General features: G+C 40.7%; 2 protein-coding genes across 5 annotated transcripts in view; one reads left to right on the top strand and one right to left on the bottom strand.

Annotated features, from left to right (window-relative positions):
- The window catches only part of acsl6 (acyl-CoA synthetase long chain family member 6), a 39,280-nt gene extending 35,274 nt beyond the window's left edge, over positions 1–4,006 (bottom strand). For all 4 annotated transcript variants that reach the window (XR_015520869.1, XR_015520870.1, XR_015520871.1 and 1 more), the window contains exon 1: positions 3,832–4,006. Coding sequence is in view for 1 of the 4 variants with exons in the window: in XM_087301992.1 (XP_087158118.1) it covers positions 3,832–3,877 (46 nt within the window). In the remaining 3 variants the exon portion in view is untranslated. The remainder of the gene's footprint in view (positions 1–3,831) is intronic.
- Positions 1–15,406, top strand: part of ddx46 (DEAD (Asp-Glu-Ala-Asp) box polypeptide 46) — an 800,847-nt gene that overhangs the window by 678,208 nt on the left and 107,233 nt on the right. The window lies entirely within an intron of this gene.

Raw genomic sequence — 15,406 nt, forward strand, 5'->3', positions numbered from 1 at the left:
TACATTAAAATAAAAACATTCATTCATTTAATTTTCAGCTAGTCCCTTTATTATTCTGGGGTCGCCACAGTGGAATGAACCGCCCACTTGTCCGGCATATGTTTTACACATCAGATGCCCTTCTAGCTGCAACCCATCACTGGGAAACACTAATACACTCTTGCATTTACACACACACTCATACACTACGGCCAGTGTAGTTGATCAGTTCCCCTATAGCGCATGTGTTTGGACTATGGGGGAAACCGGAGCACCCGGAGGAAACCCACACCAACACGGGGAGAACATGCAAACTCCACACAGAAACACCAACTGACCCAGCCGGGACTCAAACCAGAGACCTTCTTGCTGTGAGGGGATTGTGCTACACTGTGCCACTGTGCAGCCCAATAAAATAAAATGTAACCCAATTTTGAGATACTTTGAAGAATGTTGGAAACCTGTAACCATTGACTTCCATAGTAGGAAAAACAAATACTATGGTAATCAATGGTTACAGGTCTTCAACATTGTGTCCAACAGAACACAGAAAACTGCACTGTAGTAAATCAGGGGTGAGTACATGATGACAGAATTGTAATGTTTGTGAGTCTCGACTGATTGAAGATTGACCTGCTGTATTAATGCATGGGAAATTCTGTCTTGTGAAATAATAAGTAAGCCACACAGCAGAATGCGCCTGACTGTGGGTTAAGCGGTCCCGCGCGTGCTGCAGAAGATGCCCCTTTACTCAGCACATTTCTCTGAATCGCCAACACTCTCAGTCTTCCTCATTCTGCTCCGGCAGATGATTGCGAGATCCGTTGTGGTTGAAAGCGTCTGGCATGCGGACACTCATGACCACTGCAAATGAGGATCTGAACAGTACACATTCCTATAAATGGGAAGCTATTAACACCCTGCTGCCAAGACTCAGAGGGATTCTCAAGACTTGCTTTCAGTCATCTTGTTGTTCAGACTGCTTTTATTTCCCTTTATTTACATGAGAAACTTTGAATATGTCCACTCCATGTACTACAGTAACCTACATTACATACTATAGTGCTACACTGGCACTATTCAGCAGTGCTGAGGTAAACTCTTTTCTGCCATGTTTGATTTCAGATTTCATTAGTAAACACTACAGTGCTTTATACTTCAATTAATCTGCTGTGGTGATTCTACGGTTGCTATGGTAACACAACAACTATGGTAATTAATCTGCTGTGGTGATTCTACAGTTGCTATGGTAACACAACTACTATAGTAATTAATCTGCTGTGGTGATTTTACAGTTGCTATGGTGACACAACTACTATAGTAATTAATCTGCTGTGGTGATTTTACAGTTGCTATGGTAACACAACAACTATGGTAATTAATCTGCTGTGGTGATTCTACAGTTGCTATGGTAACACAACAACTATGGTAATTAGTCTTCTGTGGTGATTCTACAGTTGCTATGGTAACAATAACTACAGAGTTAATCTGTTGTGGTGATTGTAGAGTTGCTATGGTAACAACAACTATAGCAATAATTGATTGTGGTGATTCTACAGTTGCTATGGTAACACAACAACTTTAGTTACTGATCTGTTGTGGTGATTCTACAGTTGTTATGCTAACAAAAGAACTATAGCTATATAAACAGATTAGTCAGTACTGTAGTGTTCTACAACTATAGGGTTTATTATACTACAATGCACCAAAGTTTACTGTAGTAAACTCTAAAGTATACTGCAGTATTTACTACAACACTACAATATGAGGCAGTTTGAATGAATGTGTTCCTCGTGTACAGGCTGACTGGCGTGATTATGCATTCAGAATGATATGAACCATTAACAGGGTGGACACATGTATATTTATTTGATCTATTAAGTCATTTATTTATTATTATTATAATTTAAGATACAGATCAGAGTAAACTTTTCTCACTATTTAAAGACATGGTCCCCATACTCCTTGTTTTGACGTCCTTCAGGGGGGGATCAAGCATTAATGAAGGGGGGTCAATTCCCACCAAACCTCCCAGTAATTCACACCCTGGCCCTGCTGCCTAGACTCTGAAGGATTCCCAAGACCTGCTTTCAGGCATCTTGCTATTCAGTCTGCTTTTATTTCCCTTTATTTACATGAGAAGCTTTGAATATGTCCACCACACGTCTGACTGTACACATGCATTGCAGAGCAAGAGCTGTTTCGGTAATGAGCACCAACACTCAGTGTCCGTGAGCCTAAATCTTTTAATTATGGAGGACGGGGTAAAGATTAGGTTCACCTCGGTCTCTCGTCAACCCGAACGTCCTGCATTATTCACCAGCAGCACATGGCTCAGGTCAGAGACAGCAGACCATCAGCGCTACTGGCTAACACACGGCCATGAAAAATGCATGACCTGAAGGCCACACTGTAAGGAATGTCAAGATGTCTAAAACTGAAGACTTAAAAAAGTCAAATCCAAGGAGTGCAAAGCTGAAGATTCCAGTAACTGCATGTTACTATAGTAAATAGTATAGTGTTACAGTGACCTTATTCAGCAGTGCGGAAGTAAGCTCTTCTCTGCAGTGTAGTTTGTTTTAGATTTAATTAATAAGAACTACAGTGCTGTATGTTGAACTACTAGAGTTAATCTGCTGTGGTGACTCTACAGTTGCTATGGTAACACAACTACTATAGTAATTGATCTGTTGTGGTGATTCTACAGTTGCTATGGTAACACAACTACTATAGTAATTGATCTGTTGTGGTGATTCTACAGTTGCTATGGTAACACAACTACTATAGTAATTGATCTGTTGTGGTGATTCTACAGTTGCTATGGTAACACCAGTATTTTTGTGATAAACAGATTAGTGAATGCTGTATTTTTCTGCAACTGTAGGGTATATTATACTACTATACACCAGTTTACTGCAGTACAAACTAAAGTATACTGCAGTATTTATTACAGTTATCAGTTAACTAAAGCATGCTGGAGAATTCATTAACAGAGTCCTGTAAATACAGTTTAATACCATAGTAAAGGTCATTCAACACTACAGTATTTACTACACACTGCCACAGTATTTATTCCATGATGTCCAAATGAATTAACAAACAAACGGCAGAATGTCACTATATACTCAAATGTAAGTGCACTTGAATCGAATCCTCTGCTAAAAACGAGCCACAAAGCTTTGCAGTGTTCATCCAAAGGCACAGCAGAAGTGTTAGCATGGAGAGCTAGCCTACATCTGTAGCCTATAGGTGTGTATGCCCGCAGGCTGATGCAGCGATGATGAGGAACACACACACACACACACACACACACACACACACACACACACACACACACACACACACACACACACACACTGGCCCCTACAGCAGCAGTGCGCAGTGACGCTTCAGGACCCCTCCGCTGGACAGCTCCGCGCATGCGCAGTGACGTCAGCGTAGCACTGATGCACGACACCGGCAAACGGGCCGTTTTTAAAGATGTCCTACAAAAATGCGGCCCTCACACGAGCATTTCACAGACGAGAGAGTGTGTGTTTGTGTGTGTGTGTGTTGGTTTGTTTGTTTGTATGTGTCCGGTCAATGCACCATAAAATCCGGCATGAGCAGGCGTCGCAGCAGACCCTCATCATGCTCGGCGTTTGTGCCGCATAACGAAAAATCCCGACAATCAGCAACTTCAGCATCACTAATGTGACACATCAGCCCTGAATACACCGAATACACCGACAGATCTGCCCTTAATGCACCGAATAAACGGACTGATCAGTCCAGAATGCACCGACAGCTCGTTACCGGTGGCGGCTCTCCGTTCACCTGCAGAATAATCATGGAGAGAGAGAAAGAACTCACCTAAAACAACCCAGACGGAGCCAGCGACTAAGGCGAAGGCGAGCATGTCTCGGTCATCGGGAAGCCTGTCGTGTGTTTCCGACACACTGCTGCCTGCATGGAGCCCGGAGAGAGAGAGAGATTACCGGGAGATGCTGCTGCCGCCGCCGCCGCTGCCGCTACCGGGGAGAGAGAGAGAGAGAGAGAGAGAGAGAGAGAGAGAGAGAACAGGTCTGACCGATCACCTCAGTCTCCTCCCTCCCTCACTGATGATGATGATGATGAAGAAGAGGATGAAGATGGTGATGATGGTGCATGAGGATCCTGAAAGATCACTGCTCATGAATTAATGCATTTTTTTTTAAATTGTAAATTCAAATTACAAAAATGTAAAACCCAATTTTCAGCAGGGTTATTTCAACACACTCAAACATGACTCACTTCAAATTACTTATTTAATAGTAGTTAAAACAGCACAATACCTTTAAACTGATAACTGTGTGTTATTATTATCATTGTTAATAATAATAATAATTATAATAATAATAATAATAATTCCTTCCATTTATATAGTGCTTTTCTGGGCACTCAAAGCGCTTTACACATGGAGGATCTCCTCATCCACCAGCAGTGTGCAGCATCCACCTGGATGACGCAACAGCAGCCATACTGCACCAGACCACACACCACACAGCAGCTGATTGGTGGAGAGGAGACAGAGTGATGAAGCCAATTCTGATATGGGGAGGGTCAGGAGGTCATGATGGACAGAGGCCAGTGGCCAGATTTAGCCAGGATGTCAGGGTTAAACCCCTACTCTTTTAACAAGGACATCCTGGGATTTTTAACGACCAAAGAGAGTCAGCACCTCGGTTTATCATCTCATCTGAAAGACGGCGCTCACTGAGCAGTATAGCATCCCTGTCACTACACTGAGGCATTAGGACTCACACAGACCGCAGGTTGAGCGCCCCCTCCTGGACTCACTAACACCACTTCTGGTCTCCCATCCAGATACTGACCAGGCGCATACCATAAACCAGGAGTCACTAGACAGCCCGCGAGGATCACATGAGTTGCCCGCAGGCCTGTTCTAATAATAGCTCACCAGTGCCGTTTACCAGAAAGCTGAGCATCAAAATCTAATATTCTTACCTTTTTTACTTTACTATAAAACACTTTTTAAATCACACTTGCATTGGTGTAAAACTGAAAATGACATGAAGTTATACTGTATATGAAAAACTTTCAGACAAATGACATGTTGCATCTTGATATTTATCTGTTTCCTACCCTGTTAAATCATTGTTGACAACTATTGTGAGAAATCATGATCAGTGTCTTCACAAGTAAATTGAGCAAATTTGTTATTTAAGTGTGCATCGAACTGGCAGCCCTTCAAATTAATCGGTACCCAAAAAGTAGCTCTCAGTTTTAAAACGGTTGGCGACTCCTGCCATAGACACTAGCATAAATACTATTGGGCTACACTGACCTTATTCAGCAGTGTGAGAGTCTGCTCTTCTGTGATGGGTTAGTTTGGTTTTAGATTTGATTAATTAATAATACAGTGCTTTAAAGTCAAGTAGCTGAATTAATCTGTTGAGGTGATTCTACAGTTGAGGTTGAGACACAAGAACTGCCTTGCATAAACATTACTAATCATGCACATATATATATACATAAAGGTGGTTCATTCCGCTGTGGCGACCCTGGAAAAATAAAGGGACTAAGCCGAAAAGAAAATGAATGAATGAATGAATGAATGAATGAATGAATGAATGAATGAATGAAAATGCATAAATATATGAAAAGGAAATGCTGGGTTATTTCAACCAATAATCACCCAATATGCTGCTTGTTCAAACTACTTATATACAATGAGTTCTTCATCAGGGGAATGCACACAACTGAATGCTAACTAATTATGTAATTACTTCATCTTAAATGGAGTAAGTTCACAGAACTCATATAGATTAGTTTTTTTTTACTTAAATGGTTTGAGTCACCTTTATTTTGGGGTTTTAAAGTGCGTTTACACTGTATAAAACTGTATTTCACACAATTCCTTGTCGTTGTCTCAACACAAAATAATTAAGTTGACAAATTTAGTTGGATTAAACATAAAACAATCAAGCTGTCCCTCAAAGAGTTGTGTTGTTTCAACTCATTTTAAATAAGTAGTTTGAACAAGCATGTAGACAAATATTCTTAGTCTACTTCCACATTACACACATGCTCATGTACAGCACTGTCTGAAGAGCAGAAAATGATTTATTCTAGAATTACAGAAGGAAAGGCAAACGTAAATATGAAGAGTTCAGATGCAAAAACCTCGAAACACCATCTGAAATCTTCTAAAATAAGCTTTTTCCTCAAGCTCCTGTGTGTATGTTCAGTAGATCCACTTTTATGTCAAAGATATGTCCTTTGCATTGCTTTTACAGTGGAATAGTTGAAGAGAAATATTGGAGGCTGAGAAACATGCTTATTTTAGATTAATATTTCAGACGGCACTGCATCTGAACTCTTCATATGTTAATATACGTTTAACTGGGTATTATAAATTTAACTCCTAACATGATCCCATGCAGCGGCTGTCTGAAATAATAAACACCCCACACTCTGAACAGACCTAACCACTGGGGTGATAAGTGAAGTTTATATTTATTAGAAAAAAAAGAACCCAATGCTGGATGTGTCCATATTTGACCCAACATTCAGCATTTTAAAGAGCACTTTAATTCACAAAGTCAATCTGATTCACTCACACAATTTAATGAAACCACTCTGTAAAAATACTGGCTCATTTCAACCCAATTTGGGTCAAATATGGACAAACCCAAATGTTCAGTTAAATTTGGACTGATAAATTTAACTCCAAAATGCCCCCAGTGGTTGGTTTTGTCCATATTTTAACCAAAATTGGGTATAAATAACCCAATACATGTTTACAGTGTGGTTTCCTGAAATGTTTAAGTTGAAGTGTATTTACTTTGTTGAAACTATAAACAACATTTAGGCTGTGTTTGTCCAGTGCTGGGTCATACGACAGCCCAGCAGATTTTTAAAGTGTGACGTAAAGCAGCTGACACAACTCAAAATACATCACTATAAACATGATTAACATAGTTTCCTTCCTCACCCCTGATGAAGATGATGATGAAGATGATGATGAAGATGATGAAGAAGATGACGATGATGATGATGCTGCTGACGATGATGGTGATGATGATGATGAGATGATGACAATGATGATGAGGATGATGATGAAGATGATGATGAAGATGACGAAGATGATGATGAAGATGATGAAGATGATGATGATGATGATGATGATGAGATGATGACAATGATGATGAGGATGATGATGAAGATGATGATGAAGATGATGAAGAAGATGACGATGATGATGATGATGCTGATGATGATGATGGTGATGATGATGATGGTGATGATGATGATGAGATGATGACAATGATGATGAGGATGATGATGAAGATGATGATGAAGATGATGATGATGGTGATGATGATGGTGATGATGATGATGAAGATGATGATGATGACGCTGATGATGAAGATAATGATGAAGATGATGATGATGAAGATGATGATGATGATGATGATGATGATGATGATGAAGATAATGATGAAGATGATGATGATGAAGATGATGATGGTGTTGATGATGATGAAGATGATGATGATGATGCTGATGATGAAGATAATGATGAAGATGATGATGATGAAGATGATGATGATGATGATGTTGGTGATGATGACAATGATGATGAGGATGATGATGAAGATGATGATGATGATGATGATGAGATGATGACAATGATGATGAGGATGATGATGAAGATGATGATGATGAGATGATGACAATGATGATGAGGATGATGATGAAGATGAGATGATGATGAAGATGAGATGATGATGATGAAGATGATGACGATGATGATGGTGTTGGTGAAGATGATGTTGATGAGATGATGACAATGATGATGAGGATGATGAAGATGATGATGATGATGAAGATGATGTTCGTGATGATGATGATGAGATGATGACAATGATGATGAGGATGATGATGAAGATGAGATGATGATGACGATGATGATGACGATGATGAAGATGATGGTGGTGATGATGAAGATGTGATGATGATGATGATGATGATGATGATGAAGATGATGACAATGATGATGATAATGATGAGGATGAAGATAGTGAAGATGATGGTGATGATGAAGGACATGAAGAAGATATTGATGATGATGAAGATGATGAAAATGGTGATGATGATGCAGTTATGAGGAGAATGGCTAAAACTCATTGGTCACGGTGTGTGTGTGTGTGTGTGTGTGTGTGTGTGTGTGTGTGTGTTTTTGCGTGAATGGGTGTGTATGAATGTTTTCCAGTACTGGGTTGCAGCTGAAAGGGCATCCGCTGTGTAAAACATATGCTGGAATAGTTGGCGGTTCATTCCGCTGTGGTGACCCCTCAGTAATAGGGGACTAAGCTGACGGAACATAATGAAGCTGATTTAATAACAGTCTACTTTGTAAACAACCCTCTGCTGGGTTATTTGAACTCAAATCTGGGTAAAATATGGACAAGCTCAAGCGTTGGTTTTCTCCATTATTTGGATTGAAATAACCCAGCAGTTTTTAACAAAAGAAGCATTGATGAGTGATGAAACACGTGTCTGTGTTAATCTTAATAAACTCATCCTAATATTAATCATGTTTCTAACCTAATATATTCACTTATGCGAGCTGTTTTAAAGAACAGTCTGAAAGTGGATCATGTATATATATATATTTATATCTGTTTATCTGTTTATTTATTAATGTTTTTCCAATATCCGGCAACTGCGTTTAAAAGGAAAGGTCACGAAATTCAGTTGAGTGTTTGTGAGCTCATGTCAGTGCTTTGCTCCTGGTCTGTGGTTTTCGCTGATGTGAGGATGCTGTGATGCTCAGCTCATCTTCTCTCCATCAGGCAGCGCTCCCGCGGGTCACGTGACACTCAGGCTACACCCTCCTGCGAGCCCCGCCTCCGCCTGTTTAACCTTGAGAGCCTCCTCTCCTTCTCCATCCTCCGGCGGGTCACGTGATGCTCCGGCGCGTCACGTGTGCTTCTGTATGCCGAATAACTGAATAAATAAATACATGACTGCATGTCATCTCTGTGCTGCTGCTGTGACCGCGCGCAGGGGCTGATGGGAAGGCAGGATGTGTGTGTTCGCAAGGACAGGCTGCTCTGTGACGCAGCTGCCGTGGATTTGCCGCTCAATCCAATGTGACCGAGCTGTCAAAGCAGATGGAGGAGCGGAGATTACCGCAGATTACCGGAGCCCCGCCCACACACAGCACACTGACACAGTAGACCAGAGAGAGAGAGAGAGAGAGAGAGAGAGAGAGAGAGAGAGAGCGTGCTCTGCCCACAGCCAGCACACTGACACAGTAAACCAGTCTGTGTGTGTGTGTGTGTGTGTGTGTGTGTGTGTGTGTGTGAGATATGAGTGACTGTGTGAAGTGTGCACGTGTGTGTGTGTGTGTTACTGACATACTTTAACTCTAAATTCACCTTAAAACACCAGTCCAGAAATCAGTTTATGGGTGTTTCCCAGTACTGGGTTGCAGCTGGAATGGCATTTGCTGCATAAAACATATACTGGAATAGTTGGTGGTTCATTCCACTGTGACAACCCCTGAAATAGAGACTTAGTTGAAGGAAAATGAAAGCTGAATGAGATGGGCAGTTTTTATAGGCTACACCTTTAGTAAACATGTTTCAGCAGATTCCTCATGTTCTTTATTTGATGGATGATCATACGTTGGTTTTGAAAATAATCCTTTTTTTCATATTTATTTTTTAAATGCTAAATTCATAACATTATTTACAATATAATGACATACAGTTCAAATGTAAATTTGTAAATAAATGCTTTGTGCTATAATAATATAGTAAGCACTCTGACAAAACTGTAGGAAATATTCTTTAGCATGTGGTTATGATCGCCATTCGATGAGCTAAAGCAGCTTAAAATGTCACTAAAATGCAGTATTTAAACCCCGCATGAGGCGACACACTGCAAACCAGGTCCACTTTTGCAGAAAAAAGATCCACCCCTTCTGACAGGCTGGCCACAGGCCTGACACCATAACCTCTCTTCATGTTTGATCCTTTTATCTGTTTTATCATCTTTAGGGCGGGGCTATCAGAGCTTTAGGGAGGGGCTCTCAGTGCTTTAGGCAAAACTACCAGTGCTTTAGGGCGGGGCTATCAATGTTTTAGGGCGCGGCCATCTGTGCTTTAGGGCGGGGCTCTCAGTGCTTTAGGCAAAACTATCAGTGCTTTAGGGCGGGGCTATCAATGTTTTAGGGCGGGGCCATCTGTGCTTAGGGTGGGGCAATCAGTGCTTTAGGCAAAACTATCAGTGCTTTAGGGCGGGGAAATCAATGTTTTAGGGCGGGGCTATCTGTGCTTTAGGGTGGGGCTATCAGTGCTTTAAGGCAGGACTATCAGTGCTTTAGGGCGGAGCTATCTATGCATTTAGGCTGAGGCTATCTGTCCCCAAAATAAAATAAACCCCAAAAATGGGATTACTCCAATGAGGGCGGGGTCAAATTGTCTGTCACAATCAGTTCCCCAGGGAGAAAATCAAGCCCCGCCCATATCTGTTACTGATCCAGAAGACAATAAGCTGGAGCACAATGTTTCATGCAGTTGAGAAACTATATTCACACATTTATAAATGAAAATATTACAGCGGTCAACATTTAAAGAGGACCAATACCTTCATCAAAATTAACAGTAATAATGTTTCAGTACCATACATCATCAACATTTATTTTTAACTGAGTTTTTATTAAACATTCCACAAACATAACACAGCACCCATCCAAAATAACAGGACAAAATAAAAATAATGTTATGATAATTATTAAATATAATTAATAGAATGGTGGCGCAGTGGGTAGCACAATCACCTCACAGCACTCAGGTTGCTGGTTTGATTCCAGCTGGGTCAGTTGGTGTTTCTGTGTGGAGTTTGCATGTTCTCCCCGTGTTGGTGTGGGTTTCCTCCGGGTGCTCCGGTTTCCCCCACAGTCCAAACACATGCGCTATAGGGGAACTGATCATTTAAGCTAGCCATAGTGTATGAGTGTGTGTGTGTGTGAATGAGTGTGTGTGGATGTTTCCCAGAGATGGGTCGCAGCTGGAAGAGCATCCGCTGCATAAAACATATGCTGGATAAGTTGGCGGTTCATTCCACTGTGGTAAACCCTGATTAATAAAGGGACTAAGCTGAAGAAAAATGAATGAATGAATAATAATAATAATAATAATAATAATAATAAAACACTGAATAAGAAACACATACAAGATATATCAATCAAAGACAGGCAATATAAAGCCATAACGCCCTCACTGTATATGTTGAAACTGAAGGCTGAATTTTGTTCTGATGTCTGAAAGTAAATACAGCCCAGCAGTGGGTTCCTGAAGTGAAACTCCTTCATGTCCTCTGTAGGGAATCTGACTTCACCAATAACCTGTTCAGACAGATCCGCATCTCTGCGGTGGTTAATTGATTGTATCCGCTTTGGTGGAACCCATCTGTTCACTACTGTCTCAACACTGAATCTGTGCAGGAAAACTACATTACCCATGATGCTTTGCAGAAAGTCCCACTCATCAGAGGCTGTGTCTGAAAGCTGGAAATTCTGCCTCTGAAGGGTGTATTTTAAGGGAGGAAGACAATCCTGTGTCCATCGCCGACATCCCACAATCCTCTGCGTGCCATCCCTGAAAGATGAATAAAAAACAAATAAATATGATTAACATCAAATAAATATGAATCACATTCATTCATATTCCTTCAGCTTAGTCCCTTTATTCATCAGGGGTCACCACAGCGGAATGAACCGCCAACTATTCCAGCATGTTTTACGCAGAAATGCCCTTCCAGCTGCAACCCATCACTGGGAAACACCCATACACACTCATTCACATACACTTACACACAAACACACACACACACACACACTCATACACTACGGCCAGTGTAGTTGATCAGTTCCCCTATAGCGCATGTGTTTGGACTGTGGGGGAAACCGGAGCACCCGGAGGAAACCCACACCAACACGGGGAGAACATGCAAACTCCACACAGAAACACCAACTGACCCAGCCGAGACTCAAACCAGTGAGCTTCTTGCTGTGAGGCCACAGTTCTGCGCCTCTGGAACAACATTCCCATCTGAATAAGGGATTTGTTTACAGTTTATGTTAAGCTTACAGAATTAAGCACTTATGTTTCATTAAGCATTTTGAACTATAAGGACATCAGCCACGTCCTCATAAACCCCCTCAATATTGTAATATCTAGGTCATATCCATGTCATTATACACATTTGTCCTTGTAAACCACTAAAACCAGTACTCACACACACACACACCGATGAGGAGTGCTGAAGTGCAAGTGCAGCTCAGTGCTGTCCTGTAATCAGTCCTCTTTGCAGGAGTGAGTGTATCTTGAGCCGTACATTAGAGTTGGGGAAGGCGCCTGTCTAAAAATACACTACAGTTCAGATGTAAGACCACTGAATGAGGAAAACAGGCGATCATAACTCTCCTCAGCCTTAACACCACCTCCAAATAAGTCATTTACCTTTGCACAATCATGAGCACCCACAACCCTCAAATTCTGAATAGTGAAATCATATTCTCAGCCAATGAGTATCACAGCACAGCACTGTGAACGGTCAGTGGAATAGTGCTGAAATTATTTTACATGTCAGACCCAACATACAGCTGTAGTCAGAATTATTATGTCTGCCTTTAATATTTGTTTTCTTTTTTAAATATTTTCCAAATGATGTTGAACAGATTGAGGAAATGTTCACAGTATGTCTGATAATATTTCCTCTTCTGGAGAAAGACTGATTTATTTTATTTGGGCTAGAATAAAAGCAGTTTTTAATTTTTAAACACCATTTTAAGGACAATATTATTCACCCCTTCAGCAATATTAGTGTTGGATTGTCTCCAGAACAAACCACTGTTATACAATGACTTGCCTAATTACCCTAACTTTACCCTAATTACCCTAGTGAAGCCTTTACATGTCACTGTAAGCTGAACACTAGTGTCTTGAAGAATATCTAGTCTAATATTATGAGCCGTCATCATGACAAAGAGAAAATAAATCAGTTATTAGAGATGAGTTATTAACACTAATTTGGACTTCAACTGTATATAAAGCAGCGGTGAACAATACAGAGAGCGTCACAAGTTGTGTTCATACCAGTACATCATTATTCATCTGCGTTTGCCTTTTACATTCTGCTTTAGTGTTTTATTGAACACCAAAGTCTGAATGTGTGAATATTAAAGCGTCGCTGCACTGAGGTATTGTTTTACAGTATATTCACACATGCAGACTTCAACAAAACACTAAAGCTGAATTATAAAGGTGAATACAGATGAGTTATAGTGATGTACTGCTATGAGCACGCTCTCTATATTGTTCACCTCTGCTTTATATATACTGGCTCTGAATGCATGCAAGCATGTGTGCAAAACAACATTAGCACTATTTAATTGACTGTCAACCAGGCACAGCTCTACAAGGTGGAAGGCCCACCCAATCAGCTTGGCCAAGATGTCAATTTTTTGCAATGCGTTTCATATTTAAGAAAGCAGCTTGCATACAATACAGTAAGTGCTTTTGATTAGAAATGTTTGCCTTTAAATCTTGCAAATTATTATTTGTAATCTCTCTCAGTATATATATTTACATGTGTGTGTGTGTTTATACTTAGCCCACCCTAAACTTCCAAGATAGAGGTAAGGTTGGTTTTATATTCGCACATTCGTTCATTTAGAAGTCTCTATACTGTTTACCACGTTAGGACTAGGTAGTAGTATAACTTGAAATCAACATTAACAAAAATTAATTTATTTGACCGTGAGCAATGTTGTACTTTGATAGTCATTGGCTGCTAATATGATTTCAACATTTAGAGTTTGCAAATAACACTTTTATGAAATTATATTATTAAGGGGGAAGTCTTTACCAACTGTACCTCTATACTTCCAAGCTGGAGCCGGGCCTGCTGACAACAGTGCTGTGCTTTGATGGTCATTGACGGATAATATAATTTCACTATTTAGTATTTGCATATACTTTTCCTAAAATAAGAAGGTAAAATCTGAATGTGCGAATATCAACTTCAGCCCAATGCCATGCGATTTCAGACCCAAAATAAAGTATGGTAAACTATATAGAGAGCATGTCACAAGCTCATAACAGCACATCATTATAACTCATCTGTATTCGCCTTTATTATTCTGCTTTAGTGTTTTATTTCAGTCTGAGTGTGTGAATATAAGCTAACTGTACCTCAGAGGTTTTGGGCAGGCTGAGGCAGCGCGCCTTGATCTCAGCCACATCTAACGTTAAACATGGCGGCTGATGAACACATTCTAAATAAAGAGACAACACAGATCCTGATGCCAGCAAGCTGTTGGAGCTGTCGCTGTGCCATCAGACACTCGATCGGGTTTTAAGGGGAATCTCACTGGACGATCCATGGGAAAACCCAGGAATCCACGGAGCAGAAACTCCACAGGAAAACACCTCGTGCTCCGGACGGCTGCGCATGCGCACCCCCTCCCGCAGCCGACACACTCACACACACCCACATGACGTCACGATTATTTCATTCTCTATTTTTTTACTTGAAACCTTGCCTAATGCTTACTTCAGCCGGGGTTTCTGCGCTGACATCACGCTTTAAAGCAGTTTTAAAGTAGTTAACCCTGCTGCTGTTCGTCTCTCTGGTGAACCCTCATTGTATTTAGTAACTTTAAGCTTCTTACAGCAAATTAAATATACAAAATGAAGAAATAAACTCAAACAGGAGCCGCGATACAGTTTCCGCAAACTCTCTCTCTCTCTCTCTCTCTCTCTGTGTGTGTGTGTGTGTGTGTGTGTGTGTGTGTGTGTGTGTGTGTGTGTGTGTGTGTGTGTGTGTGTGTGTGTGTGTGTGTGTGTGTGTGTGTGTGTGTGCAAATAGCAAACACTTGTACAATAAAAACATGCATCGACAGTGAATCCTGCAACCTAAACCAGTCTACTATCACACTCAGTTAATGTAATATCTCATGTCCTTTCGCTGAGGTCTATTTTGACTGAAATGTGATGCCCTTCATGCTTATTCTACACTACAGGTACAGAAAGACAACACTTGATCACTCAAGCATGCATGTGCTGTGTTCGCGTGCTTCAGTTTGGTTGTCGATGCTCCAGATGTGTGCAGATGTCGCTGGTTGTTGTTGTTGGTCTACTCTGCTGTATTTCTCAGGTTGGACCTGAGGAGCAGGATCTCACCTTTTCCTGGCCAACTGTATTCAAATGACGAGATATAATCATGCGGGTGTGCTGCTTATGAAAGACAGATGCGTGTGTGTGTGTGTGTGTGTGTGTGTGTGTGTGTGTGTGTGTGTGTGTGTGTGTGTGCACTGTTTTAATCCAACACTGTGAATACTACTGCTGTTAATAATATTAATAATGCA

The sequence above is a fragment of the Danio rerio genome, chromosome 21, assembly GCF_052040795.2.
Source record: "Danio rerio strain M-AB ecotype USA chromosome 21, GRCz13ab, whole genome shotgun sequence".
NCBI lineage: Eukaryota > Metazoa > Chordata > Actinopteri > Cypriniformes > Danionidae > Danio > Danio rerio.